The following is a 27,284-nucleotide window of genomic DNA, read 5'->3' as shown; positions in this document are numbered from 1 at the left end:
GGGTCTATCTTCCAACAATAATTCAACTTAAACTTAAACCGATCATTCTGTTGCATGAAAAATAAACCAAGAACAAGACATTATCATGCATGAGATGAAACACTTATCTTTTATCAGTAAACCTCTTGTCGGGATCAAGACATTATCAAAATCATCTCATGAAAGGTAAAAAAATAAAACCACTTATCTAGTTTGTCAATCCTTTGCTTCACCAACAACAATACATGAAGCTTGATGAAAACTTACGTAATCAACACTTTAATGTTGGGACCTAAATCCATTGCTCTGATACCATGTTGGATTTAGGATCCCATGATAAGATCCTCGAGTAGAGGGTGAGAAAAATGAGAAGAAGAAGAAGAAGAAAAGAAAAAAGAGAGAAGGAAGAGAGGATAAGAGAGAGAGAGAGAGAGAGAGAGAGAGAGAGAGAGAGAGGGACAACTAAGGAGAGGAGAAAGTGGGAGACTTTGAGAGAAAAGTCTAAGGACTAATTTGAGAGAAAAGAGGGAACACTTTATCATCTACCGCTTGTCTTGAGCTAATTTAAAGTTTATGAAAAAATATTATAATGACTACAATGTCCTTAGAGATACAAGGTTTCAAAAAGAAAAGACAGAAATAGACATATATCATCTTCTTTAATTACACCCTTGTGTCATCCTTATGAGAAGAACATTTAATTACTCTTTATGCCACCTCTTTAACGTAAGTAAAGGTTATTACTTTAATGCCACTTGAGGTGTCGTGCAACATTCATCAATTAGAAAACTCAAAGTCATAGTAGGAGAGTAATTAAAACTCCTAATAGAGAACTCCAACTAAGAATCATACTAAAAACAAGACTTTTTAATCTAAGACTCCTCTTATTGACCAATTTTGACTTTTTTTTGCAAAAAATACTAAAAATATCCGTAAGAGGCTTGCACCCCTTCTTTTCCTTGTCTGGTGTCTAAGACATATAAAATCCCTATTTCACTCTTATAGAAATCCCAATTTCACCTCCCTAACTTCAAAATTAGCTTTTAATAAAAAAAGATTTACGTTCTATCAATACCGTTAAATCTTTTTAATTTTATTTAAATTTTGTAAATCTTATGTTATTATATTTCAAAATTACTATATAGTGCAAAGTACGTACAAGATTAACATTAATTTACTAACCTGTCATCGGGCGAGGTGAGGATGGGCTATGTAGCTAGGTTAGGTTTCTTACAACCTGCCCTTCCAACTGCGATCCCTAAACCAGGGAAGGTAGAAGGCTGGACGCGGTTCAACCACGGAACCATCCAACCGGTTCTGTTGCTGTTTGTTGCTTCTTTCCTGACCTAGCCAGCTGCAGGGAACGGTAGCAATCGAGGGGCGACGTTCGACTGCTATTCAACTCTCAAGTCTTAACCAGCATACTCAAATTCCCTATCGGAACAAAATGAGAGCTCAATCACCAATGGTTTCCTTTCTCCAGTAAGTATTTTTTCTTCTGCCTTTACTGTTTGTTTTCCGCCCGGTTGCTGTTATTGAGTTGGTGTGATCTTAGTCTCATTTCCCGAGTTCGATTTATTGTTCTAAAGTTTTTTTTTTTCCTTTTCTATGATATTCTTTTTCTTGAGGTAGTTTTGTTTTCAACCGTTTCTTTAACGGAACAGAGAATCATTCCTCGACTATTGAGTATCGGTGCACCTTGGTATTGAGTTACTGAGCAGTATACGCTTAAATATCTTGCAGTTATCTATGCTTTCTTTCCTATGCTTGGACTTCAATATTGCTGTTGAATGAAAATTTTCTGCTTTCCCAGTGATTGCCGTTCTTAGAAGAGACAATCTGTTTGAAACGTTTATTTTTATTGTTCTACCTAGACTGTTATGTTTCAAAACGATTATTTTGGTTGGATTGCCTGGACTCTTATGTCTCAGAACGAGTATTTTGATAGCATCACCTTGACTCCTAGTTTATGAAGATGGTTCTTTTGGGACATATAAGGCTTTATGCCGACAACATTCGTTTTTTCTTTCTAAATGATCCTACATCACCTTGTTCATTCCCAGCAGTGACTTTACCCATGTGTGAAGTTTACCTACAATATACTTCTGATCTCCAATGAAGGCTGTTGTAGGACACCAACTTGATGCTGCTGAAGAATGCATGAGCCAAACTAGCAGCAGGCTGAACCTTCATTAAATAATATTAGTTGCAGATGGAAGGCTACGGGAATAGAGAACTGAGACAAGCCTTCGCTCTTGTAATGTCATTGTCAGCAACTTAGCCTTCCATTCTAGCAGTACATTTTCATCTATAGAAAATGCTAACTCATGGTGGTCTGTTTAAAATTTCTTGCCTATATTTTGTATTCTTTTATTTTTTAATCATTCTGTTGATTTTTAATTTTAAAAGTTCTTATGTATGACATCATACCGGTTTAGCTGCTGGTTGGACCCAATTAAACACACGACATTAACACTAATTGTTCAATCTTGTGTACAGAGTATTGAAACATGTAAACTCTTGGTAGCGCCATGGAAGAAGCTGAGAGACAAAGAACTGGATACTCTAAAATTTTCAAGACTAGAGTTTGTTGTTTTTGCACCTCAGCATAGTCCAAAATAAAATATCATGGGGTAATGATTGAGAATGATGCAGCTTGATGCTGGTTCTTGACTTGAAAAATGCTTATTTACTTGCGGCATCTTCAAGGCATCAGATTAAGATATTCTATTGCCCCTATTCGATCAATTCATTGCCGTCATCATCCTTTTCATCATCTACCTGGAAGGCACTGCTACTTTCCCGATCTCCTGTGCATCACTAGCATTGTGTGTTCAATCCGGTTTATCTGTTCACATGAAACACATTCTAATAAATTTTGGGAAGATATAAACAAGGACATGGTAAGCCAAGTCATCGAAGAAGAACAGTATGACAATGTGAATGTAAGTAGTTTATTCACTTCAGTTTTGTCACCAGCAAAAGTTTCTAAGGTTTTAATAGAGTTAAAAGAAGACGCAGCTCTGGCATTCAAATTCTTTAATTTTGCAGCAAAGCAAAAGGGCTTCAGTCACACGCTGGAGTCATGTTGTATTATCATCCATATATTGTTTGGGTCCAGAATGTATTCTCAAACCCAAGAAGCACTTAAACTCTTGATTTTGTCGAGACCTTTTGCAAGCTCGGATATATTTGACATGTTAAGAACGACCCAGAGCTTACTCCGCTTTTCAGGATTTGGGGGTTTTGATGCATTATTTAGTATGCTATCAGAATTGGGATTTTTAGAAGAGGCAAGTGAATGCTTTGTTAAGATGACAAAGTTATGCCATTTTCCGAAGGCACATTCTTGTAATAATCTTCTACATAGGCTTAGCAGGTCGAATCACGTGGAATTGTCGAGGAAGTTTTTTGATGACATGGTTGCTGCAAAAATACCATTCTCTGTTTTCACTTACAATATAATGATAAATTTTATGTGCAAGGTTGGGGATCTGGAGTCTGCTAGAGAACTGTTTTCGCAAATGAAGAAAAAGGGTATCACACCAGATGTTGTTACATATAATTCCCTTATTGATGGGCATGGAAAGTTTGGCAGTTTGGATGAGGTTGTTCTTCTATTAGAGGAAATGAAGGAGTCTGGCTGTCATCCTGATGTGATTACTTATAATGCTCTTATCAACTGTTTCTGTAAATTTGAACAGCTCCGGAAGGCATTTTGCTATTTAAGTGAAATGAAACAAAGTGAAATAAAACCCAATGTTGTAACATATAGTACCTTTATTGATGCTTTTTGTAAAAAAGGAATGATTAAGGAGGCTATGAAATTTTTTGTGGACATGAGAGTTAGAGGACTTGCTCCTAATGTTATCACATACACTTCTCTGATAGATGGACATTGTAAAGCTGGTAACCTTAATGATGCGCTGAAGCTCATTAATGAAATGATTCATGTGGGTCTGAGCCTAAATACCATTACTTATACTGCATTAGTTGATGGGCTATGTAAAGAGGGAAAGGTAGAGAAAGCTGATGAAGTTTTCAGGGCCATGGTGAAGGCAGGTGTGGCACCCAACCAGCTAACCTACACTGCACTTATTTATGGATATTTTAAAAGTGACAAGCTGGAGAAAGCCATGGAATTATGGCATGAGACACGGGAAGGAGGCATGAAAACTGACTTGTCATTATATGGGACTCTGATCTGGGGTCTCTGCAATCAAGGAAAGCTTCAAGAAGCTGAGGTTTTAGTAAATGAGATGAGGAGATCAGGTGAAAAAATAAATCATGTTATACAAACAATTCTCATAGATTCTTATCTCAAGGCAGGAAAGCCCAGGGAAGCTCTCACTGTGTTTCAAGAAATGCAAGAATCAGGTCCAACTCCAAATGTTGTGACCTATTGTGCATTGATTGATGGACTCTATAAACATGGGTTGGTACAGGAAGCTACTGACTATTTTAATGTGATGAGAAACAAGGGAATCGAACCCAATTTGTTAGTTTACACAGCACTCATCGATGGGCTTGGTAAACATAACTGTCTGGAAGAAGCAAGGGAGCTATTTGATGAAATTTTGGAAAAGGGCATGTCTCCAGATAAAATTGCTTACACTGCTCTGATTTATGGATATTTGAAGCAGGGAAATCTTCATGAAGCTTTCCTTGTAAGGGATAAAATGGCAGACAATGGGATTGAACTTGATCTATATGCTTATACTACAATAATATGGGGACTATGTCAAGGTGGGAATGTTAAAGAGGCAAGGAAGCTGCTAGATGAGATGACTGCAAAGGGTATTTCTCTTGATGAAGCTGTTTTTCACTGTCTAATCAGGAAGTATCAAGATTTAGGAAACATGGATGAAGCTTTTGAGCTAGAAAATGAAATGAGAAGAATGCTTCCAGCCACAAGTTCAACTTGTTAACCTGTTTGGACAGTCATGTTGCTATATGTTTTCTTGACTGATTTGCTGATGCAGCAGTATGGACATGTTCTGGATATATATTTTTCTGGACTGATTTTTCAGCTGCAAAAAAGGTAATATCATAGTTTTTTAAGTCTTGCACTTTCTCTGATATCATTTTCAATGAAATGCATTTCCGTCTTTTGACCAGCTAACACATTCATCTTATAAAAAGGCATAAGAAATTTTGTTATCATCCATTAACTTTCATGGATGGTTTACTAAATATTATAGTTTGATCAAATGGCATATACAGATTCCATAAAGGGAGGTAAAATAAATAGATTTGTCATTTGATGGGCTTGATTGAAAATGTTTTTGGACAAATGAGTTTTTTGGGTATTTAAGTAGGTTAGTCAAAAGAAAAAGAGTTTGTAGATGGTTCTTGTGGATATTTTCCCTACTTATGCGGGGATAAGTTTACATCTTTCAGTTAGAGCTTTGCAACATTGTGCTCGATGATACACAAAAGGTATCCTTTATGAGATAGTAATTTCTAAATCAGATTGACATGGGGTTGCATTTATGTGGTAGCCATTAATATCTTAAAATGGATAATAGTGGCAGTGTAATTGAGTTGTCCACTAGGAATGAAATTTTAATGCCTCTCAATAAGAAGAGTAAAAATTTATGGCTAGATCAAATACTGCAGTTTCAGGACCTATATTATAGTGAAAAGTTACAATTTCTTCTTTGATTTTCATCTAGGTGGATTATCAAAAGAATTATTCTTGGATGCTTGAATTGGTTTCTATTTTAACTTGAATGTTTAGAAGCTTCAAGTATGGCATAACTTCATTTACACTTTCCTCATTAATGTAATTTCATGAAAAATCGACCAGATCACAGAATTAGCCTTGAGTCAACTATAGCATGCATTATTTTGATGGAAGTCTTGCAAAATTCACCCTTGTCCACTTCTCATGTTGGAAAGAGAGCTTTATGTGTTTTTTCCCTTAAGATGATCATTTTAGTTTTAGGCGGTCTGGTGATTGCTAATCTTTTCATTATCTTTAAGTTTTTGCTTTTACTGATTTCTTTATTACTGCAGATTTCATTGTCTGGGCACATTATTTTATTTTGTGTAACTGGTGCATTAACTGTTCCAAAGTCACTTTAATATTCTTCTTGTTAACCTAATTAGGGCATAACTTGGCCCAAGAAGGCAGACACCTAGCTCTTATAATATGTTAATGTTGGGTCCAAGTCCATCTCAAAATGACTAGCTGAAGTTAGGAGGCCATTCCTAACTAATAACCACTAGATTTTTCCTAACAAAACACAATTATGTGCATTGACATGTATCAAAGAAATCTGAACCAGTGGTGCTTGTATGGAATTTGTTGAGTATTTACTCTCAATTGCTTTGACAAGATGGATCAAAGACTAGACCAAATTGTGCTTTGAGTTGCTTAAATCACAACTTGAACAAGAATCTGCCTATTGTTGAAAAGTTGTTCCTCAAGTTCAGAATATTTTGGAGTTGGAACACGAGGAAAGGAAGAATTCATTTTCTTTGCTTTATTGGAGTGTTGTAGCATTAGTTAAAGGAGCTATCTTTTGAATAATTTGGCTTAAATCAAAGTATCTTCTCGGTAAATCAAGCTCAAGGATGTCTGTTGCAGGAACATATACATTTGGGCACTTTTGTGCCAACTGCAATGGAATTCCTCTTTTGCCGACTAGCGTCTATAACAGCTGGTTGTCCAGTCCAAGTTTCTTCTCCCACAGACTACAAGCACCTGGCCTAGCAAAGGCAATTAGGGCAATGGTATAACATAATATTGCCCTATCCCAGTTCCTGAGTCCCCCTTTGACCATGTGCCCCCACCAATTGGTGCAGGAAGAGCCAATGTCACCTTTTTCACGTCTCTGTTTTGTGTTGTTTTATTTGCAATTATATAGTACAAAACAGAAAGAATTGGCATCTGTACATATTATATTGTGAATGTGCACTATGAAGCAATGTTATAAACACCATCCTGGACAAGGGATTGGGTCCGTTTGAACCCAGTTCAACCGACTGGTCCAATTTAGGTTTTGTAGCACTACTATGAACTAACTAGGTTATCTTTTACTACTGTTAAGGAATAGTCCCACATGAATTAATGAGTACAAAGATCTCGAGTTTATTAGTTGGGAAAGAGGTTTCTTAAGTTGGCTAGTCATTTTGGGATAGGCCTTGGAACCAACTTAATATAGTATCAGAGCAGGTACTCATATGTGGGCCTGCACCTAAAAACTATCTACTTGTAGAGCCACAAAAAGAGGGCCTAAACCTAAACTATCCACTTGTAGAGCCACAAAAGAGGGCCTACACCTAAATTATCCACCTATAGAGCCACAAAAGAGGGTCTACACGTGAGAGGAGTGTTAAGGAATAGTCCCACATGGATTAGTGAGTACAAAGATCTTGAGTTTATTAGTTGGGCAAGAGGTTTCCTAAGTTGGCTAGTCATTTTGGGATAGGCCTTGGAACCAACTTAACAACTACTACTCAGAGGAATGAGTTGTTCAGCTTCATTCCTGGTAGTGACCTACAGATTACCCACTTGCACCTATTCAAGACCCATTATCAGAGATTCTTTTCCTTTTTTTTTTTTTTTTTTTTTTTTTGAAAAAGAGAAATTCTCCTTTATTAAAGGAACTGAAAAGGAAAAGGATGGAGGGAAACCCTCAAGCTCCGGTAGAAGATTAGAAGTTGAAATACAGATACAGGGGTATTTTGGTAATTTGACATTGTAATATAGGTGTCATATTCTTCCAGCATGATAGTTTACATTTCATACATTTGTATTTCAAATCTTATTCGAATCTGATCTTTATAGTAGAGTTGTAGGGGTTATTGTAATCAGGGGCATTTCTGTCCTTTCAACTTAAATTACTTAAGTGATATATTTAAGAAGATCAGTCTTGATTCCCGAGATTGATCAATGCAGCATTCTCCCTACTGTTTTCTCCATTCTCCCTTTTCACTTCAGATTTTTCTCTCTTTTCTTTTATTTTCTCTTAATATTACATCTTTATCATAGTATCAGAGCAGACGTCCATTCTTAGAATTTTTTATTCAAGACCTGAGTTCTATTCCCAGATTTCTCAACCCTAGAGGAAGGAATCCACTCAATTTTGCTACTGGTAGAGTAAAGGTTCATCTTTTTTTTTTTTTTTTTTTTTTTTTTTTATAGCCATAACCGTTTGGTTGATGGCTACTGCTGCCGATTGAGCCATTACAGGTCATGCATCATTATAGATCTGCCTGCATCATCATACTGTCTGTGGTGTTAATGCTGTGTTGTGATATTTGTTTACTTAATTGAAGATAAATTGGTGTATTGCTGCGAGATTTGGAGTTGGTATGTCCTGATTTGAAGTGTGAGACCCACAACCTAATTTTGGGAAATTGAAAGAGTTGCTCCCTTGACTTAGAAGCTTATTTGGGACATCTTATTGAGTTCATTTGAGGCATATTGAAAGGTTTGAATGGCTGATTCTATCAGACAAATTGCTGCCCTAATACAGTTTGAGGGGTCTGATAGTAAGGATTCAAGTTCCATATAGATTAATTTCCATTAAGTTAAATGGATCAAACTATGTGAACTGGTTTTATTCAGTTCTTATGTTCCTGAAAGCCAAACGGAAAGTAAAGTACATCAAGGATGATCCTTCTACCCCCATCATTGAACACTGGGAGGCAGAAGATAACCAAGTAATGACTTGGTTTGTTAATAGCATGAAGCTCAATTTCAGTGATCAAATTTTGAGTTGTGGTTACATTGGAACAAGCCTTTAACCGACTAATACATGCTGAAGGTGTAGTGGCTGGCAAGAGTGAGAAAAATGCATGGCTCTTAACTGAGGTCGTGGGAGTTATAGTAGAGCTCATGGGCGAGATTCCTCTGCTTTGTGGATGTGGTTGCAGTGACAGAGGGGATAAGAAATGTATCGGAGGGCCAATCATTTTTTTGATAAATGTTGGAAAATTTTTGGAAAATTTGCTTGGACTAACTCTACTATCCGGATCCTTAGAAAGAAATTCAGCAGTTATTTCAGAGATTGGGTCAGTTGACCACTGCTACGACTATTGCCTCTACTACGCTTGAGCTAGATACCTCTACCTCAACTAGTGCCACAATGGTTAGCACAGGAATACAAACACTATATGTTTCCCAATCTCCCTCCTGGATCATCGATTTAGGAGCCTCTACTCAATGTTAGGTGTGGAGTCCTTATTTCAGTCCATTAGTCCTTTTCAATCCAATTCGTGGGGAAGGTATTGTACAACCCACTTAAGACATGTCGTTGAATTCAGTTCTATTTGTCTCACAACTTGCTGTTAATTTACTTTCTGTTAGTCGCGTATTTAAATCTTTCTATTGTTCAGTAACATTCTCTCCTACGTCTTGTAGACAAAGAGGACAATTGGTTGAGGACATAAAAAGGGCGGGCTTTATTTGCTAGATGATGTCTCTACTACACCGACTCACTAGTTGCAAAGGAATATCCCCTCTTGTGGTACTTGTAGCTGGGGCTAGGGGTGGCATCTAGCCGAGCCGAGCCGAGCCCGAACCTGCCTATGCTCGAGCCGAGCTTGATTTAAATATTTCAAACCCGAGCTCGAGCCGAGCCCAGCCTCAAGCCTAAATTTTTTATCGAGCTCGAGCCCAATAATTTTAACTGAGTTCGAGCTCCAACATACATTTAAAACTTTGCAAAAAATACTATGTCAAATAAACTGTATATAAAATTATGCATACATTTTACATAAAATTGGGCATGACCTATGTACATGATTCCTGCATAAAATTGGGCATGTGCCAGGGGAGAGGTATGCCTGGTCAGCTAATAATCCACATTGATTTGTTGCTAAAGTCTACGGAATAAATGACTCCAATCAGTAGATAAGAGTAGGGGTGGCATCGAGTCGAGTTGAGCTCGAACCTGCATATGTTCGAGCTAGGCTTGATTTAAATATTTAGAACTTGAGCTCGAGGCCAAGAATTTTAACTGAGTTTGAGCTCTAAACTACTAAAATTTGGCATGACCTCTTATACATTAATCCTATATAAAATTGTCTATACACTCTGCATAAAATTGTTCATAAACAAAACATAATAGTATGCATAAACTTTATTCAATAATCAAACACAAAATTTAAATGTAATATCGATATCAAATTTACAATCACCCAAACAAAAAAAATATAATCTAGTATACATTTATGTCTTAAACACCTTACATTAGGATGGGGTAATGCTAGTTTACGGTTGGCTTGAAAAATCCATCAAGTCTTATTTTCCTATATGACTTAAATTTGGAGTATGCATGTTTGTTATACGCAATTGCAGTATATAGAGAGAGGTACCTTTATCATAACATCTAAAGCTCAGCGTTACTTCTCACTTTTCTTGTATCTCCTTGGTCAGGTTTGGAACAATACACTCATGCAGGGAACAAGACATTTGTATCACAGTTAAAGAGATTATGATATTCTAGCCTGACGATTTTCACATGCACATATTATCAAACAAGTGGTCGGCACTATAACAAATACATATATCGTGATGCAATCAATAAGGATTGCTCATTTATTTGAGAAAAAAACAGTGTAGAGCATAACTTACAGAAAAATCATAGAGCCTAATAAAAAAACGAACAGAAAAATCTGAGAGAATGTAAAAGGGAACAAGATTTTTATTTCTGTAAAAGGGAACAAGATATTCGCCACTTGAAAAACAAGATGAAAATCAAAGTAATCTAAGAGAAGGTTGTAGCTCAAGGGCAAAGAAGAGATCGGAAAAATGAAGGTCAGTCAGTGATGCTTTCTCGGGGTGGAAAAACGGGAACAGAAGCAAATAGGCTTTCTCGGGATGGAAAAACAGGAACAAAAGCGAATACTGGGTTTCCTCCTTACCATCCCGGATTTGGTTTGACGCAGCCGGAACAAGCTCCCAAGCAGAACTTCATACACCATTAAAAAAATAAAAGACAATGCTCCAGTAGGCGATTACAGGAAGAAAGAAAAAGAGACACGACAAGGGAGAAGGGGGGCAAGTACCTGTAACTGGAGAAGGCATGCATGATCGTCCCACTGGCTTTGGCCTCTCGGTTCTTGTTTCGGCGTTCGCGAGTTGGAGAAGGGGGAGCGTTCACGAGCCGGAGAAGGGGGAGTGTTCGCGGAGAAGGGGGAGTGTTCGCGTAGAAGGGGGAGGAGCTTTCGCTTTTCCTCCTTCGGTCCCGGCTAGAGAGGTCTCTTTCAGTCCCGTCCTGTATCTTCACCTTGGGTTTAAATAAACGAGCCGGTTCGTGAGAACCGAGTGTCATTCGGGTTCGGCTTGTTTACTTAAATGAGTCGGAAACCCGATCTTGAATTTGATTCGAGATCTGGTTTAGTCGAGCCGAATCGAGTCGAACTGTGTCGAGCTCGATCTACTCGCGAACCGGCTCGGTTCGATGCCACCTCTACCCACCTCCCTATCTCCCTAAATCCTGGGCTGCTCGTTAAGTTAACGAGCCGGCTCGCGAGCTTTTGAACCGAACCATGGTTTGGTCGAGCTCGGTTTGTTAACTTAAACGAGCCTTATCTGGATCTAGTAAATCTAATCAAACCGAGCCGGAACCAAGCCGAGCTCGAGCCGCTCGCGAATCGGCTCAGTTCGATGCCACCCCTAGCAGGGGGCATCCATTGCCAGCAAAACTTTGTCAGTCCTTTCTATCCTTGCCTGCTGATGTTTCGTTTGATTGTGAGTCGTGTCAATTGGGAAAACATCATAGATCTAGTCTTCCAATTAGTTTTAGTCGCAGTTCTCGCCCTTTTGAGTTGATTCATTCTAATATATGGGTCCATGTAGATTCCCAACCCATTTGGTTTTAAGTACTTTGTGTCTTTCATAAATGATTTTAGTTGAGTTACATGGTTGCATCTTCCACGAGAAAATCAGAAGTCTTTGATATATTTGTGATTTTCTTTAATGAAATAATGAATCAGTTTGGTGCACGTGTTAATATTTTTTTGTACTGATAATGAGCTTGAATTTCTTAGTCAATGGTTTTCATCTTTTTGTGCTTTACGTGGAATTACTCATCAATTTTTGTGTCTTCCCAGCAAAACGGGGTTGTAAACGTAAAAACTGACATCTACTTGAAGTGACCTATACGGTATTGTTTCATATGAATGTTCCTAAGTCTTTTTGAGGAGACACAATGTTAACATCATGTTATTTGATTAACCACGTGTCTTCCTCTGTTTTACAAGTGCGGGTACCTATGCATATATTAAAACCTGTGTAAGTTATTTGATATCACTCATCGGGTCTTTGGATCTACTTGTTTTATCCGTTTATTCAATACATTTGTAGATAAGTTGTCTTTTTCAAAAAAAAAAAAAAATTGTTGATAAGTTGTCTCCTCAAGTTGTTAAGTGTGTTCTTGGGTTATTCATGTTACCAGAAGGGATACAAATGTCATGATCCAATTAAAAGAAAGATTTATTTCATTTGATGTTACAATTTTTGAGAATACACCGTACTTTGCATCTTCTACAGTACTGGTTTTAGTCTGAACCTTGTGTGGATAACCCAGTTCCTATCTTAAACACCCCCCCCCCCCCCCCCCCCCCCGCTGCTTCAATCTCTTGTTGTTAGGGGAGGTCTCCCTTGATGTATCCGCCTTCTCTTTGAAAAATAATAATCAACATTCCAAAAAAATTATGGATGTGTCATTTGCTAGTACCTCTCCACCACTACAGGTATATAGTTGACAGTCTCGTCATCTAGTACTCAAATCAGTGCTTCCTGACTTTCCTACACATGAGCTCGCCTCTCAAGATCAACCATCTTTCTTTTTGCCAATAGGTCCGATTTCATCTAATTTGGACCTTTCCATTAGCCTTCAGAAAGGTCAATGGTCTTGTACCCGTCATCCCCACCCCCCACCCCCTTTGCTTCAATCTCTTGTTATTAGGGGAGGTCTCCCTTGATGTATCCGCCTTGATGTATCCGCCTTCTCTTTGAAATAAAATTATCAACATTTCAAAAAAATTATGGATGTGTCATCTGCAGGTACCTCTCCATCACTACTGGTATATAGTTGACAATCTCGTCATCTAGTACTCCCATCAGTGCTTTCTGACTTTCCAACACATGAGCTCGCCTCTCAAGATCAGCCATCTTTCTCTTTGCCAATAGGTCCGATTTCATCTAATTTGGACCTTTCCATTAGCCTTCAGAAAGGTCAATGGTCTTGTACCCGTCATCCTATTTCTCAATTTGTGTGTTTGTAATGTCCTTTTTCGGTTCCTTGTTAAGCGCAGGATGCTATGACTTCGCTTAAGTAGAAACATGCTATGGATGAGGAGATGGATGCTTTGGTAAAAAGAGGCACATGGAGTCTCTGTGACCCACCTTCTGGGGTGGTTGTTGTCGGGTGCCACTGGGTCTACACCATTAAATGAAGGCAAATGGGACTATTAAGAGGTATAAGGCCAGATTAGTAACCAAGGGTTATAAGCGTCTGTGGATGTATTTGAAACATTTTTCTTGTTGATCAACTCACTCCTGTGCATATCTTGATCTCATTGGCAATCACTCAAGGGTGGCCATTAATTCAGTTAAATGTGAAAAGTGTGTTTCTACATGGTGACTTAAAATAGGTGTACCTGGAATAACTTACAGGGTATGTTACTCAAGGGGAGACAACCAAAGTATGCAGGTTGAAGAAAGCCATTTATGGGCTTAAACTAAGTCCTAGAGCGTGGTTTGAAAATTTTAGTAGCATGGTGATGCGATTTGGGTTTTATAGAAGCCACTGTGATCACTCTGTGTTTGTACTGATGAGGAAGGCAAACATTGTTATTTTAGTTGTGTATGTTGATGACATTATCTTATTTGGAAATGACTCCGAAGGAATTGGGGAAGTAAAAAGGCACTTAGCCACACATTTTCAAACAAAAAATCTGGGACAGTTTAAGTATTTTCTTGGTATTGAAGTGGGTCGGAGTAAGAAGGGAGTCGTTTTATCTCAGAGAAATAGACTGTAGACATGTGAGAGAGTACAAGAATGTTGGGTGTTAAGCCAGTGTAGACTCCCATGGAGGTGAATACTAATATTCATGATTCTCATAGTCCCATACTCAAGGATAAGACCTAGTATAGACACCTAGTAGGAAAATTAATCTATCCTACGCCTGATATATCTTTTGCAATGGGAATTGTGAGTTTGTTTATAGAGAATCCGAGATTGGTACATTTAGAAGTTGATAAGAGAATTTTAAAGTATTTAAATGGTGCCCTTGGAAAAGGGCTAATGGATACTCAAAATGAAAAGGTTGATGTATTGGGATACTCTGATGCAGATTGTGTTGACTACAAAATGGATAGGCTATTGTTGCTTTGTTGGAGGTTTCTTGGTGAGTTGGAAAAACAAGAAACAAGCTATAATGGCTAGATCTAGTGCAAGGCTGAATATAGGGCAATGACTCATTCAGTCAGTAAACTTATGTGGGCTAGGTCCATCTTGGTGAATTTGGTTTCTCTATTCTAGAGCCTATGGTTATGAGGTGTGACAATTAGTCTACTGTCTTCATAGTAAATAACCCAATGTTTCATAAAGAATGATAAACACTTTTAGGTATTATTTTATTAGAGATGTTATTATGCAAGGGAAAGTGGTCACTCTGTATGTGAAATCCTCGTAGCAACTCGAAGATATCTTTATTAAACCTCTTGGAAAGTGAGAACACATGGGATTTTATAATAAGTTGAGACTTTTTGATGGCCACCCTCCAACTTGAGGGGGAGTATTGAAATACAGACACAGGGGTATTTTGGTCATTTGACATTGTCTTGTAGGTGTCATATTCTTCCAGCATGATATTTTACATTTCATACGCTTGTATTTCAAATTTCCTTCGAATCTGATGTGTATAGAGAGAGTCATAAGGGGCTATTGTACTTGGGGGCATTTCTGTTCTTTCAACTTAAGTGATATAATTTAAGAGGATCAGTCTCAATTCCTGAGACTGATCAATGCAGCATTCTCCATTCTCTTCTCACTTCAGTTTCTCTTCTATTTTCTTTTATTTTCTCTTGATATTGCATCTTTATCAAGAGTTGAATGGCATCATGTAACAAATAACAAAGGATTATTGAAATGACTCCAGTTTCAGCTAAATTATCTGCAATCACTTGGAGGATCTGGAAGCATGTTGTCAATTCTCTGAAAGAGAGTTGCGAAGACCAGCGTTTCTTAAAGATGTGTTCTAAGTGTTATGGAAGATTCGAGCTTTCTTCGTGCAGTTAATTTACTTCATCCAGCAAATGATAATTGGAGAGTCAGATTTGACAATTAGATGAAAGGAGTAGAAGAGATCTTTGTGAAGCTTAGTTTTTTGAACTAGGGATGGGAGTTGTGCATCAGCTGAATCACCTAGTGCTTCCAAACAGACAATGGATCATGATGTCAGACTATTTCCAACCCATTTAGTGCTCCGATTTCCTTGAAAGGGCGTAGATGACGTTTGTGGAGCGATGAGGAAGGAGCTCCCAAGATGTGTACTGGAAATTCCACGAACAAGCCACAAATCTCCAGTATGTGTTATTGAGGCAGGAGATGGTGCGATAAATGTTTGTAGCACTCCCCAGAAGATCAGAGATGGAAATTTGTAAATCAGAATTTCAGCTGTGCTGGATGAATTTCTAAATTCTCTCCTTTTCTTTCTATGGGTGCAATGACACCAGTACGGAGGTTGGTTTGACAACAAAGTTCGTAGGTGACCTTGAAAAAGGAATTTAGGAACTGTGAATAGCAACCAAGCTTCATACCGAATTTGTCAAAAACTGTGCCCTACTTTCTGCAACTTATTTGTCCATGGAGCTAAGTGTGGTGGCACTTTTACTATTGTTCCCACAGAACTTGCATCATTTTGTTTTCCACAATGCGTCTCTCTACTCCTTGTAAGGGATTCTTTCCTTGTAAGCACATAAAAAAGAGGTGCAGAAAAGCTTTCAAGGAAAGCTGAGCTGGTTCCATAATGGAGTTGCACGCTATCTTAAAAGAGGTTGTAGGAGAAAGAAGCCATTTACTGCTCACTTCTGAATCTACCTTCACCATGACCCCTAACTTATGATTACTAGGCTGTAAAAATCAGGTCTGCTGGCATCTTCATCTGAGAGGCCGGATTTAGGTTCCAAAGTACCTGTTCTCTTCTTTGATGTATACAAATATTTCTCCAAATAAATTGGGGAACGATTTGTCATTTGCCTGAGTTGTTTGTCCAGACTTTTACCTGATGAACCGACATGGAGGGAGGGAGGGAGGGAGGAAGGATGATCTGTCTTTTCTTCTTCAAAGAAGCACATGATTTGATTGTGTTGGTGGATTCTGTGGTGCTAGGAGCCTTTGCACTGCCTGCCTTTTTCTCTTTTGTCCATCTACTTTCTTTTGAAATACTATCACCTTACATAGTGAACTACTATCAACTAGGAGACTGCTGATCAAAAGAAAGTACTGGAATAGGAAACTGTTAAAGTAAAAAAAAAAAAAAGACCGTTCAAAAAAAAAAATTCCTGGGAAAGACACTTTCTAATTGAAAAAGAATCTAAATGAATTTAAAATTTCGGAAAAAAGATAAATAACTAAATTAGAAAATATTTCCATGTATGGCTGCATCAGTATGTTGTTTAACTGTTTAGAGTTGTCTGTCTTTCAGCAAATATTCTCATTTTCAAAAAAAATTCTGATTTTATTAGTATATATGAAAACCTACAGAAATTTGCCATGGTACCATAATATCTCAAGATGGAGTGACGGGAGGCACTATAAAATATGGAAAAATCATCAGTCAGGTAGGACAGACTTCGAACTGCCCTTACCATTTACAGCACTGTTCTGCTTCATAAATACTCTCTGCTTTGTTGTTTTTAATTATTTACCTATTTTGTCATCTGATTGACACCTTTTAGGCCCAGAAGCGAGGGCTGCTGCAGGGACTTCAACAACTATTACAAAATTTTGCTATTAGAAAGACAGAAGCCATTAGAAACTGGACTTAAAATACCAAAGCCGTATTTTTTTAGGTTGAAACCAAAAAAAGAAGATACTGCTCTGCTAAGCTGTAATATGACATTCCAAAGCTTTTTAAGATGAGGATTGGAGGTAGAGAAGTGGATGATGAATTGGCCTTCAAGTCCTTGATGTCACTGTACTCAATTTCTTATCAACGACTCAGGGCAACTTAAGGTTACATATTTTGTGGTGATTGGCTGTTGAGACTTGAAATTTTGTTTGAGAAGTTCATATTTTGGCACATATGAGTTCAAGTTTTCTGTCAGAATCACCAAATTTCAAGTTAGAGCTGTTGCTGATTGTGATTAATAAATAATGCATCAGTTACGTACTGGTATGATTGATATTCTCTCATTCTTAGTCTCTCCCTCAGTTTCTGATTTGCGCAAGGATTGCTTTATATGCTTTCTAGTGTTTATGAGTGTGATGTGCTTGTATACTTATGTAGCTTCACGAGGGTACAAAGAAGGCGTTACAGGCTTCTGTCATCCGATTCCGGTAGAACCCAAGAAATTGTAAGTCAAATACACATACTAGGTTCTCTAATTTCATGTCCTCTGGTTTGGTTATTGCTCACAATATTTCCTTTCCTTTTAATTCCCTTGTAAAGTACTTGATAGTTGACAATAGGGTTTGTCTTCAAGCAGGTTATAGTTGACGGCAATATGAATCTAATGGCAGTTGGGTGTGTTTTGCAGTTGGATGTTCATGATGTTGTATGCGATGCCCTTGAGACAGCTTCAAACTTTTCATCCCTATACCTTTCTCTGTTTTATGTAAAGGTAGTAGATTGATTGATATTCACTAGTCCTGAGGATCCATTTGATTGTATTATAACAATGATAAAAATAAATAAATAATAAGTTTCTGATCTATTCTTTGTGAAATTATGTTGACTTCCCCTTTGTAGGAATGTCAGGTTTAAAAACACTCCAATTTTGGTTCCCCCGATGAAATTCTCCTCCTCGAAGTCAAGGACTACCTCCTTCTCGACATTCTTCATCAACGGTATGGTTTTCCCTTGCTATAATTTTTCTGGTTTGTTTGTGCTTCCATTTTCACACTCCCGCTCGTCTATGGAAGCATTTAGAGTTTTCAATTTCGCCTTTTATCGGTTTTCTGCAAAGGCCACCTACAGATTAAGACTCACAGTTCACCATGGTGACTACTCAAATTCCGTCTCAGGCCGCACGCTGTGAATAAAACTAGCCTAAAGCCGACCATTTTTGGCTCCTGGGTTGTGTAATGCTTCAGATGACTAGTGTTCTGAAATGGTGTTTGTTGTATGCAAGAGTTGGTTCATTATCGGCTACCAAATTGGAGATAAAATATATCGCATTTGCTTAAGCTACTGCATTTATTAGATGGAATCATCACTCTTACAAGTCACACTGCTATTTAACGCAGAGAACCTTTAAAATTCTCCTGAATCTTGTTTATAAGGAAAAACTTTTGATTGAATTTTTTTGCGTAGGTAGTAGCTTCATTGCTCATCTTAGTCTTTAATGACATAAATTCTTCTGGTGTTTTTCCTTCAGCCACTGAGGCGAGGGGGACTTTTCATGCCTTCTCAATTGCTTCTTTCGTGGTTTTAACCATTGATTAATTCTCAGGCTAAGTGTTCGAGACCAGCAAGATGAGGAGGCTCTCCTGTGTACGGCATCGGCAACCTATGCTCTCAAATTTATTGGGCAACTCCAACTCCGCCTTCCTCAAAGCTCCCGCCAATGCCACTATTGATGAGACATATCACGGCAATTTGTCTACCATAGCACTAGTCATCAAACTTGCCCCTTGGCAATATGGAGCTTGTCCATGTTGCTCCAGAGCTTGACTAGCTCAGGACCCTTTTGGCTCTAAACCCTTATAGACCTGAAGAGGAAGAGCAAGTAAATGAGGATTGCAACTACCAAAGGCGTCTCTATCGATGGGAAGATCTCATGAATATAATCCAAGCTAGTGATGAAGAACTAAAAGCTGTAGAGATCAGTGGCTGTTGGAGAGTTGTTGAGAAGTTGATGGGCCAGATTTTAACACTACTAGTACATAATTTGGTCTTGTATGAATGGTCTCTAACTGCACTGAAAGAAGATGAAGTGGTAGCTACACTTAGGGCTGATGGATTTTCACGCGTACTTGCTTTTCACTGTTTAGAGACTTACGGAATCAAGGGGGAAAGGGCGGATGAATCTGTGTGAAGCCTTGATCAAAAGAGGGTCTGTAAACATTTCGCCAGATAAGTTTTAGGAGAAGGAAAGAAGAAGATGGAGAGTTTCATGAATGAATGGGCTCGAAGAATTCCAACAGGTATGAGTGCCAGCTTGGAAATGTTGGAAGGGGACGTTTTGATCGAGAAGATTGGAGTAGAAACGTGGATCAGTGTCTTGTCACTACCATCAACTCCCACAGAGAGATTTGCTGCATTTTTCAGTCAACGGCAGAAGTGGGAACAGAAGGATCTGAATCCTTTTGTCAGGTCTATATTAATTTAAATTGTTTTTCCTTGCATTCCTTTTAGTGAGACTGAAATCTTTCTGATTCTATCATCTGCTGGTTTCTTAGTAATGGTAATATTCATGGTTGGTAGGGACTTGCGAGTACCAGGTATTTGCTCATCAAGTACACACGGAGAACACAGCCTAAAGCAGATATGAAACCCGTTTTCAGTGCAAGATAATAACTTAGATGGTAATCTTCATCTTCTGTGATTTACTTCTATGTTTCATCCTATTGAATGTATTGTGTGGTTGCTGGGAATTTGTGGCGTTGATATACAACATAGAAAACAGCTGCTGCTTAAATAGCTTAAGTTTGCAAATGACTGCCTTCAACTATTTCACTTGCTTCCATGTGAAATGAAAGAGATGGTTCTGTAAGATGAATTTAACATGCATTTATTATTTTCTGATATTTTATGGATGCTGGAAGGCAATGAAGTATATTGGTAGTTTGTTTGTTGCACCAAAGACATGAAGAAGAATCGGAGAAAGAGAAAACAGCTGCCTGATAATGTTTTCTCAGGAGTACTTAGTTTTGGTTTATACAGGAGCCTTGCGATTTTGTTCATACAGTGCTTGTACATATTGTGTTTAGAGGTCTTGCTCGTCTGCCTCTCTGCTTAACTGCTATTGTCAGGAAAATTTGACGTGCAGAGAAGACCAAGCTGAACTGTACTCTGAAATTTTTTGTAAGGATGGTTAATGGTAAAATTCTTTTGGTTAGCTTATAAAAGGTCTGTAAAATTGGTATGGATGGATCATGCTGGAAGTAATTGTTGCTCATGGAGACAGACCGAATGCTCTTGCATCCCAAGACATAATGAAAAAAAGTTTTTTAAAAAATAGTGCAAAAATTATTTAATTTTTTTTTGAAAAGAGAAATACTGCACTTGTTGTAATTTGAGTATAATAAACCTTTATTTATAATAGAGGAAACAAGTAAAATCCAATTATAATTACTACTCTTATCCCAGATACACCCAGAGTTAAACATTAAAAAAAACAATTGAACATAAATAGAAGACTAACATAATTAAAATACTTTTAATTGAGATTCTTTTGTGTGATCTCCTCTTGTAAGACTCCATTGTATTAATTCTAATTCCGTGTGACTTCTTACTATGAGAGTCATATAAGATTTTTCCTTATTTGTTCTTTAACACTGCCCTTCAAGTTGGAGTTTATAACTTTAACTTTTAATAAAAAGGATTTTTGGTCTTCAATTTTCTTTTGTTGAAAAAGATTATGCATAAATGCAAAAACTTCATCTTTTGGCTTCCCTTTTTATGAATATTTTGGTACCATAAAAATTACTACATGTAGAACAAAACTCCATACACCAGTAAAAAATGGTCATAGTCTAAAACACACTTTCTCAATTTTGAAAGCAGAAAAACGGCCCAATTTTAGGGCACAACAAAGAGACTAGTCTTTTTTCAAGGGTAGCTCAAATATAAATCACCTATTGGGTGAAGAACAAAAGACTTGACTTAAGTTGGATGTTAGGCACACTCTTATACTTTTTAGGTAGTGGGTCTAGGCATTGTTTTAAAGTGATAAAAGCACAAGATGATAAACCAAAGAAATATTGGACGAAAACAACTTTAACTGGAATGAGGCGACTATGCAACACTCATACTTCCAAAGTAACTTTTTTTTTCTTCTTTTTTTGAAAATCAGGGGAGACTATAATAGTAGAACTTAATAAACTTAATAAAGTATAATTTATTTTGGGGTGACCACAATTTTTTAGAGTACACTATGTGTAAGATACACAACCAAGTAACAAAAATACAAAACTTGAAAACAACATTGAAGCAAAATATTGCATACCTTGAATGAGCATATCATGGAATGATTAAGTTTGATTAAAATTCTCTAATTAGAAGAAAATTTTGGCCAAAAAATTGGATTTTAGGAGAAAAGAAACTCAATGTACCTCAATGCATGGAGAGAAAATAGGAGAAAAAATAGGAAAAATGAGTGATTTTTGCCAAAACTGACTTTTGTTGGTTTTTAAGACCAACTCATAAAACTCAAAAGATCTCAAGGGAAGGAGAAGAGAGGAACTCTAGCTCTTGGGAGAGATGAGAGAAGAAATCATGGGAGACAATGAAGAGGAAAAAAGAAAGGGGTATGGACGAATTTGAGCCAAGAAGAAGAAGTTTGAATGTTCTAACCTATGCCTTGAAGTTGTATTTATAATTGTAGGAAGGTGTTTGCAATGATTACAATGTCCTTAGGGTTACATGCTTCAAAATGAAAAAAAAAATTAGAGGACATACACCTGCTTACATAATTAGAATTTTAGCCATCTCTATGAAAATTCTCTTTATTTATTAGTCATGCCACCCCTACACACGTGGGTGTCTTTTAACACTCCTCCTCAAACTGGTGTTTGTAACTCCACTTTGAAAATAATCTTGGTTAAGAAACTTGTGAGCTTGAAAAGAATTCTAATCTTGTGTGGCTTGAACAAAATTTTGATTGTTTTACTTTGATTCATATTTTTTCTTGTTCATATCTTGTTTGTAGTCTTCATCTTATTCTCATTTTGTCTCACCCTTACTTGGATATTCTTGGCACATAAAATTTAATTACCAACACGTGAAATTCTTCATTATTAGTTGCCTTTTTCTTGTATTTCTTTTTCTACTTCTCCCCCTCAAGTTGGGGATCTCGTTGTTCTTTACCAAGAGACCTAGTTTGCACAACATAATGGTGAGAGAAGAAAAACCACTCTTAGCTATACGACATAGTTCCATACACTAGTCAAAACGATCATAGTCTGAAATACATTCCGCTCAATTTCAACGACGAAAAAATAGCCCAACTTTAGGGCACAACAAAGACACTACTCATTTTTTAAGCGTAACTTAAACAAAAAACACTTCTTGGGTAAGAATAAAAAGACTTGACTCAAGCTAGATGTTGGATATACACTCCTATGCTTTTTAGGTAGTCAGTTTATAGGCATTCCTCAGAAGTGATTTTAACAAAAATAAATTGAAGAAAGAATAAAGTACTTTGAGGAATTAAGGGTGTGAATAAAAAGATAACAATTATCATACTTTAAAAGGAAGGAGACGCACAATGTTTCATACTTCCAAGTAAGAAAGGGGCGCTTTTAAACCAATAGAAGGATAAAAAGTAACCAAGTTTTACTCTAGAGGTAAAAAAATAATTCCTCTATGAATATAATAATTAAGGAAACTTAAAAAACCCCAATAAGAAAGTTTTTTAGATGGAATAGAATAATGGCAACTTTCTAAAAATAGACTTCTCATGTAAGGCAATTATTTTTTAACACAACTTACTAATTTTCTAAAAAAATATTCAAGAAATAATTTCTGTAATAAGGGAGATTTAGGACACTAATATTTGAAATTTAGAATGAGCAAACAAAGTTTTCTAATTCAAAATTTTCAGACTTTGTCAAAAAGGAAACTAAACTTATAATGAGAAAGTATTCTCTTAAGAAACTAATGTAATGTGAGATCAAACAAAATAAACTTTTAAGGAATGAAAGATACTCAAGTTGGTAAAATTTTAACTAGATTTTGAAAACAAATAGGAAACTCAACCACCATTAGCAACTCAAAAATTGAAGCAAAAAATTCGGCTTAAATCGGATCTTCGCATGCAACAGGATACCAACATAACCTTTGATTCTTCTAATGTGGATATCTCTCTCTAAAAAAATCTGATTGAAAAACAATTTATTGGGATAGAAAGTAGACTCACATAGCTTTCTTTTGATATATAATTTCCAATATAAATTTTAACTAATGTTGGTACAAACCGTTCTGGAAGTTGAGGCTTCTGTTGTTACACGAAACTTTTCGACTACTTGATCTTTGCTAATTCATATGTCGATTTATCTTTGTAGAAAAATCTGATTTCAACAATTCTTTTTAAGTTGGAAATTAGATTCAAAGATTTTTCCAATGTTATATAATTTGCTATAGGAAACATAGGGTAAGAGAGTGAAACATTTAATGAAAAAACAGGAATTGGGAAAGAAAGACTTAAGCAAAAATGAAAAACTCAATTTTCTTCTTCTTCTTCTTCCTCCCTCTCTTCTCCATCTTCTTCTCCTTTTTCACCTCAAATCTCTGCCCACTTTGATACCATGTTGATTTCTAGGACCAACACATAAACCCAAGAGATTTCAAGGTAATGAGAGAAGAGAATAACTCTAGCTCTTGGGAAAGAGGAGAGAAGAAACCAGGGAGGCAAAAAAAGAGGAAAAGAGAGAGAGAGGTGTATGGATGAATTTGAGCCAAGAGGAAGAGGTTTGAGTGTTCCATCCCATGCCTTGAGGTTGTATTTGTAGTTTTAAAAAGGTACTTACAATGTTTATAATGCCCTTAGGGGTATATGCTTCAAAGCGGACATACACCCAAGAGAAAACATATACCAACTTTCATAATTAAAATTATTTGTCATCTCTATAAAAGTTCTCTTTATTTACTAGTCATACTACCCCTAGAGTGTCTTTTAACAACCTTTGGAACTTTTAATATCGATATCTCAAAAAATATAGCTCAGAATTACAAACAGTTTATTTCTCTAGAAATTAGACTCAAATAGTTTTAAATTGATATCTAATTTGACATAAAAACCTTCGTTTTTTAATCTTTTATGACCTCTTGATTTACTCTATTCGGTAGTTTGACCCTTGTCGACTCCAATGCAAATATCTCCTTAAATATAAATCAGATTGACATGAAATTTTCTCCTCCTAAAACTAGACTATGATACATTTCATCCAAATTTTCTCTATAAAATATACATCTTTTGAGAGAAAGAATTTGATAGATTTCGGACTCTTTAATCTAGCCAAATTGAGTACTCTTTTCTTTTTTGGTCAGCATGACCGTTGACTCTTTCGATATCGATATCTCCCTCGACAAACCTCAAATTAAGAATTGGTTGGATAGGTAAGAAAATAAACTTATAGATCTTTCTTTTGACGTATAATTTTCCATATAAACTTTCGTTCTTAATGGTATACAATGGCTCAAAAGTTAAAACTTTCTGCTGATTTTCAAGCATTTCTTGTAGTCTGACCTTTGCTGCTTAAAATATCGATTCTCTTTGTAGAAAACTCTGATTACTATAGTTCTTTTTGAATTGGAAATTAAACTCTAAGTTTTTTTGTCAATATATAATTTGCAGTATGAAATGTTCAATATGGAGGTGCGAGGACCAAGAAAACAATGGGTACTGGGACAGGAAAGAAAGTAAAAAAATATTGAATACGAATCTAAATTACTAGAAATGATATTTCAGAAAATGATCACATTATCTTTGTGGGTTGACCAAGTCAACTCACAGAACCCACTATTATACCATGTTAAATTTTTGGAAAAGAAAAATACTTACACTAACTTGTTGTAATTTGAGTACAATGAGTCTCTATTTATAATAGAGGAAACAAGTAGAATCCAATTGTAATTAAACTATTATTATCCCAAGTACACCCAAAATTAAATACTAAAAGATAAATCCTAGAACAATTGAAAGTAAATGGGAGATTAATATATCTAAAACACCTTTAACTAAGACTATTCTGTGAGGCTTCTTCTTGTGAGACTCTTGTAAAATTTTATATTAATTCTGGTTTTGTGAAACTTCTTAATGTGAGAGTCATATAAGACTCTTCCATATCTGCTATTCAACAAGAACTTCTGAGGAAGTTTTGTCTCTTGATGTTTTTCTGTGTTTATCTTTAAAGCTCTCAAGTAAATCAGGGTTCTAGTGAAAAAAAACTTGGGTATGGATTAATGCCTTCCCCCTCCCAATGTTTTCCTGTACCTCTCATTTAAATTATTAGTTTGTCTAGGAACTCAGGTCAGCAATTTACATTATCTGCAAGTTTTACTCGGATGATGTATGTGGTCGTGGGTCAGAAGTTTCACCCAGTTGATCTTCCTAGTAGTTCACTGTCCTATTGTCACACCCTTTGTAACAATTCTGTTGAACTAGTGGATCTTATGATTCATCCAAGTCATGTAATCATGTAGGGAAGAAAGGTGGATCTTCAGAGAATTGAGTAGATGGAAGAACAAACACTATCTACATGGTATAACACAGCACCCAACAAATGCACAGTAGTATTTGATAGATGTCATATTCTGACATGAGAACTAAGTTAATTATAATAGAATAACCTTTATAATTGTGTTATAGGTGGTTATTTATCGGTTTTCAAATGAAATGAGCATTTATTGAATTTGGCATTAATTACTGTCGATATTGCATATTTTTCTCTCCTGAATTATATTTCATTGTTTTTAAGGTTTATTTCTTCCTGAAATGCTTTTTATAGATTTAATTATGGAATTTCAGGAGAATTTTGGTGGAGAAGGAGATATTTACCAAAATGCCCTTAGTGAAATGGAGGTGATTTTTAGGTCAAATCGTTTTAAAATAAATAAGATGGTATTAAAGGAGAGAGGGAGCGTCGAACGAAGAGGAGGGGGGAGACCTGAGAGGGGAGACCCGAGAGACGAGTGTGAAGAGAAAACAGAGCATCGACCGTCGACCGAAACAGGGGACCGTCCATCGCCGTCCAGCAACCGAGAATAAACCTGAGGAGAGCTCGAGAGAGTCTCCGTCGAGGTGAGTTCGACAGTTTCTGCTCGCCAGAACAGAGCACCGGAAACAGGGGAGACCCGAGAGGAGTTTCCCACCGTCGCTCGCCGGGCCACTGTCTTTCGCCGCGCCACCGTCGTCCACCGTCGTCCACCGCCGTCCACCACCGTCCAGTAACCGAGAACAAACCCGAGGAGAGCTCAAGAGAGTCTCCGTCGAGGTGAGTTCGATAGTCGTCGCTCGCTAGACCGAGAAGTGATCCGAGAGGGCTTCTCCGGTGCCACTTCCGCTTTCCGACCATCCTCCGGCGTCGGTTACGTATTTTCGACCATTCCCGGAGCGCCTCCGACTCCGACCGAGACTCGAGAGAGCCGGTTAGAGAACTTCATCTCTGTTTCGTTCTTCGCCGGACGTTACCTCCGTCCGTCGGCTTTCAACCTTCGTCGCCGGCGTCATTTCTACCTCCGGCCACTCACTCTTGCCAACCCGAAGCCATTGATTTTGGGACATTGCAGCACCCGTGAGAACGAGTCTGCAGCCCGAGCGAGAGGAAGGAGAAGGGGAGTGATCCGTCATTTTCAAATTTAATTTTTCTATAGTTTGAACTTAGGTTTTGAATGTTTATTAAATGTGATTTGATAATTAATGTTTATTGAATATTTTTTTTCTGGATAGTTTATTAAATTGGCTAGTTAGGGTAGGATTATAATTTAGGTTGGATTTTGGTATTTTAATCCGATTTTTGTCTTTCACTCTATGCGCCCGAGAGGGGTTAGACGCAAGGATTGAGAAATCGGATTCGTGATTACGTCGCGCTCGAGAGAGGCACAAATCACGGTAAAATCCAGAGTTGATAATTTTAGCATCATCACAATAGGAAATCGATTCTCTGCATTCTATTGTAATCCGCTCTTTGTCATTAACTCTAGGCGCCCGAGAGGGGCTAGACGCAAGGATTGAGAATCCGGATTCGTGGTTACGTGGCGCTCGAGAGAGGCACGAATCACGGTAAAATCCAGAGTTGACGTTTCTTGTTGTGGAAGTAGTTAACCAGATGATGGTTTGATAATTTAGGTTATAATTAGTGTTTAGTTTAGATTAATTCATCATATTTGGTTAGGCTAGTTGACTGAAGAATACACAAAATTCAGTCCTCCCTGTGGATATGACCCTCGCTTCC

At 37.2% G+C, this 27,284-nt stretch overlaps 2 protein-coding genes across 6 annotated transcripts; both read left to right on the top strand.

Annotated features, from left to right (window-relative positions):
• Positions 1–1,234: 1,234 nt before the first annotated feature.
• LOC137934599 (putative pentatricopeptide repeat-containing protein At2g02150) lies at positions 1,235–25,886 on the top strand. 5 transcript variants are annotated; one of them, XM_068779054.1, is made up of 9 exons: positions 1,235–1,461; positions 2,479–5,020; positions 16,710–16,786; positions 16,904–17,340; positions 17,455–17,521; positions 17,705–18,014; positions 18,620–19,482; positions 19,594–19,694; positions 25,859–25,886. In XM_068779054.1, the coding sequence occupies exon 2, from the start codon at positions 2,661–2,663 to the stop codon at positions 4,905–4,907; it is 2,247 nt and encodes a 748-aa protein (XP_068635155.1). In that variant the 5' UTR covers positions 1,235–1,461; positions 2,479–2,660; the 3' UTR covers positions 4,908–5,020; positions 16,710–16,786; positions 16,904–17,340; positions 17,455–17,521; positions 17,705–18,014; positions 18,620–19,482; positions 19,594–19,694; positions 25,859–25,886. The 5 variants fall into 5 exon arrangements, with proteins under 5 accessions (XP_068635155.1, XP_068635148.1, XP_068635139.1 ...); XM_068779047.1 differs by lacking the exon at positions 25,859–25,886 and having other exon boundaries at positions 17,705–17,788; positions 17,917–18,014; positions 19,594–20,243; XM_068779038.1 differs by lacking the exon at positions 25,859–25,886 and having other exon boundaries at positions 19,594–20,243.
• Positions 18,643–19,204, top strand: LOC137942837 (uncharacterized). The gene is made up of 2 exons (XM_068788570.1): positions 18,643–18,803; positions 18,850–19,204. Exons 1-2 carry the CDS (start codon positions 18,643–18,645, stop codon positions 19,202–19,204), a joined length of 516 nt encoding a protein of 171 aa, XP_068644671.1.
• Positions 25,887–27,284: the final 1,398 nt, after the last annotated feature.

The sequence above is a fragment of the Aristolochia californica genome, unplaced genomic scaffold, assembly GCF_029961685.1.
Source record: "Aristolochia californica isolate CCGP_79_NKW_82.1479 unplaced genomic scaffold, dmAriCali1.0.hap1 SCAF_10, whole genome shotgun sequence".
Taxonomy (NCBI): Eukaryota; Viridiplantae; Streptophyta; class Magnoliopsida; order Piperales; family Aristolochiaceae; genus Aristolochia; species Aristolochia californica.
This window is presented reverse-complemented; position numbering and strand designations above follow the sequence as displayed.

Bases quoted from the DNA above. Each gene is read 5' to 3' on its own strand.
- LOC137934599 (XM_068779054.1), top strand. From the start codon at position 2,661: ATGCTTATTTACTTGCGGCATCTTCAAGGCATCAGATTAAGATATTCT.
- LOC137942837 (XM_068788570.1), top strand. From the start codon at position 18,643: ATGAGGAGGCTCTCCTGTGTACGGCATCGGCAACCTATGCTCTCAAAT. The intron at 18,804-18,849 runs GCAATATGGAGC...TGACTAGCTCAG, and splicing joins GTCATCAAACTTGCCCCTTG to GACCCTTTTGGCTCTAAACC.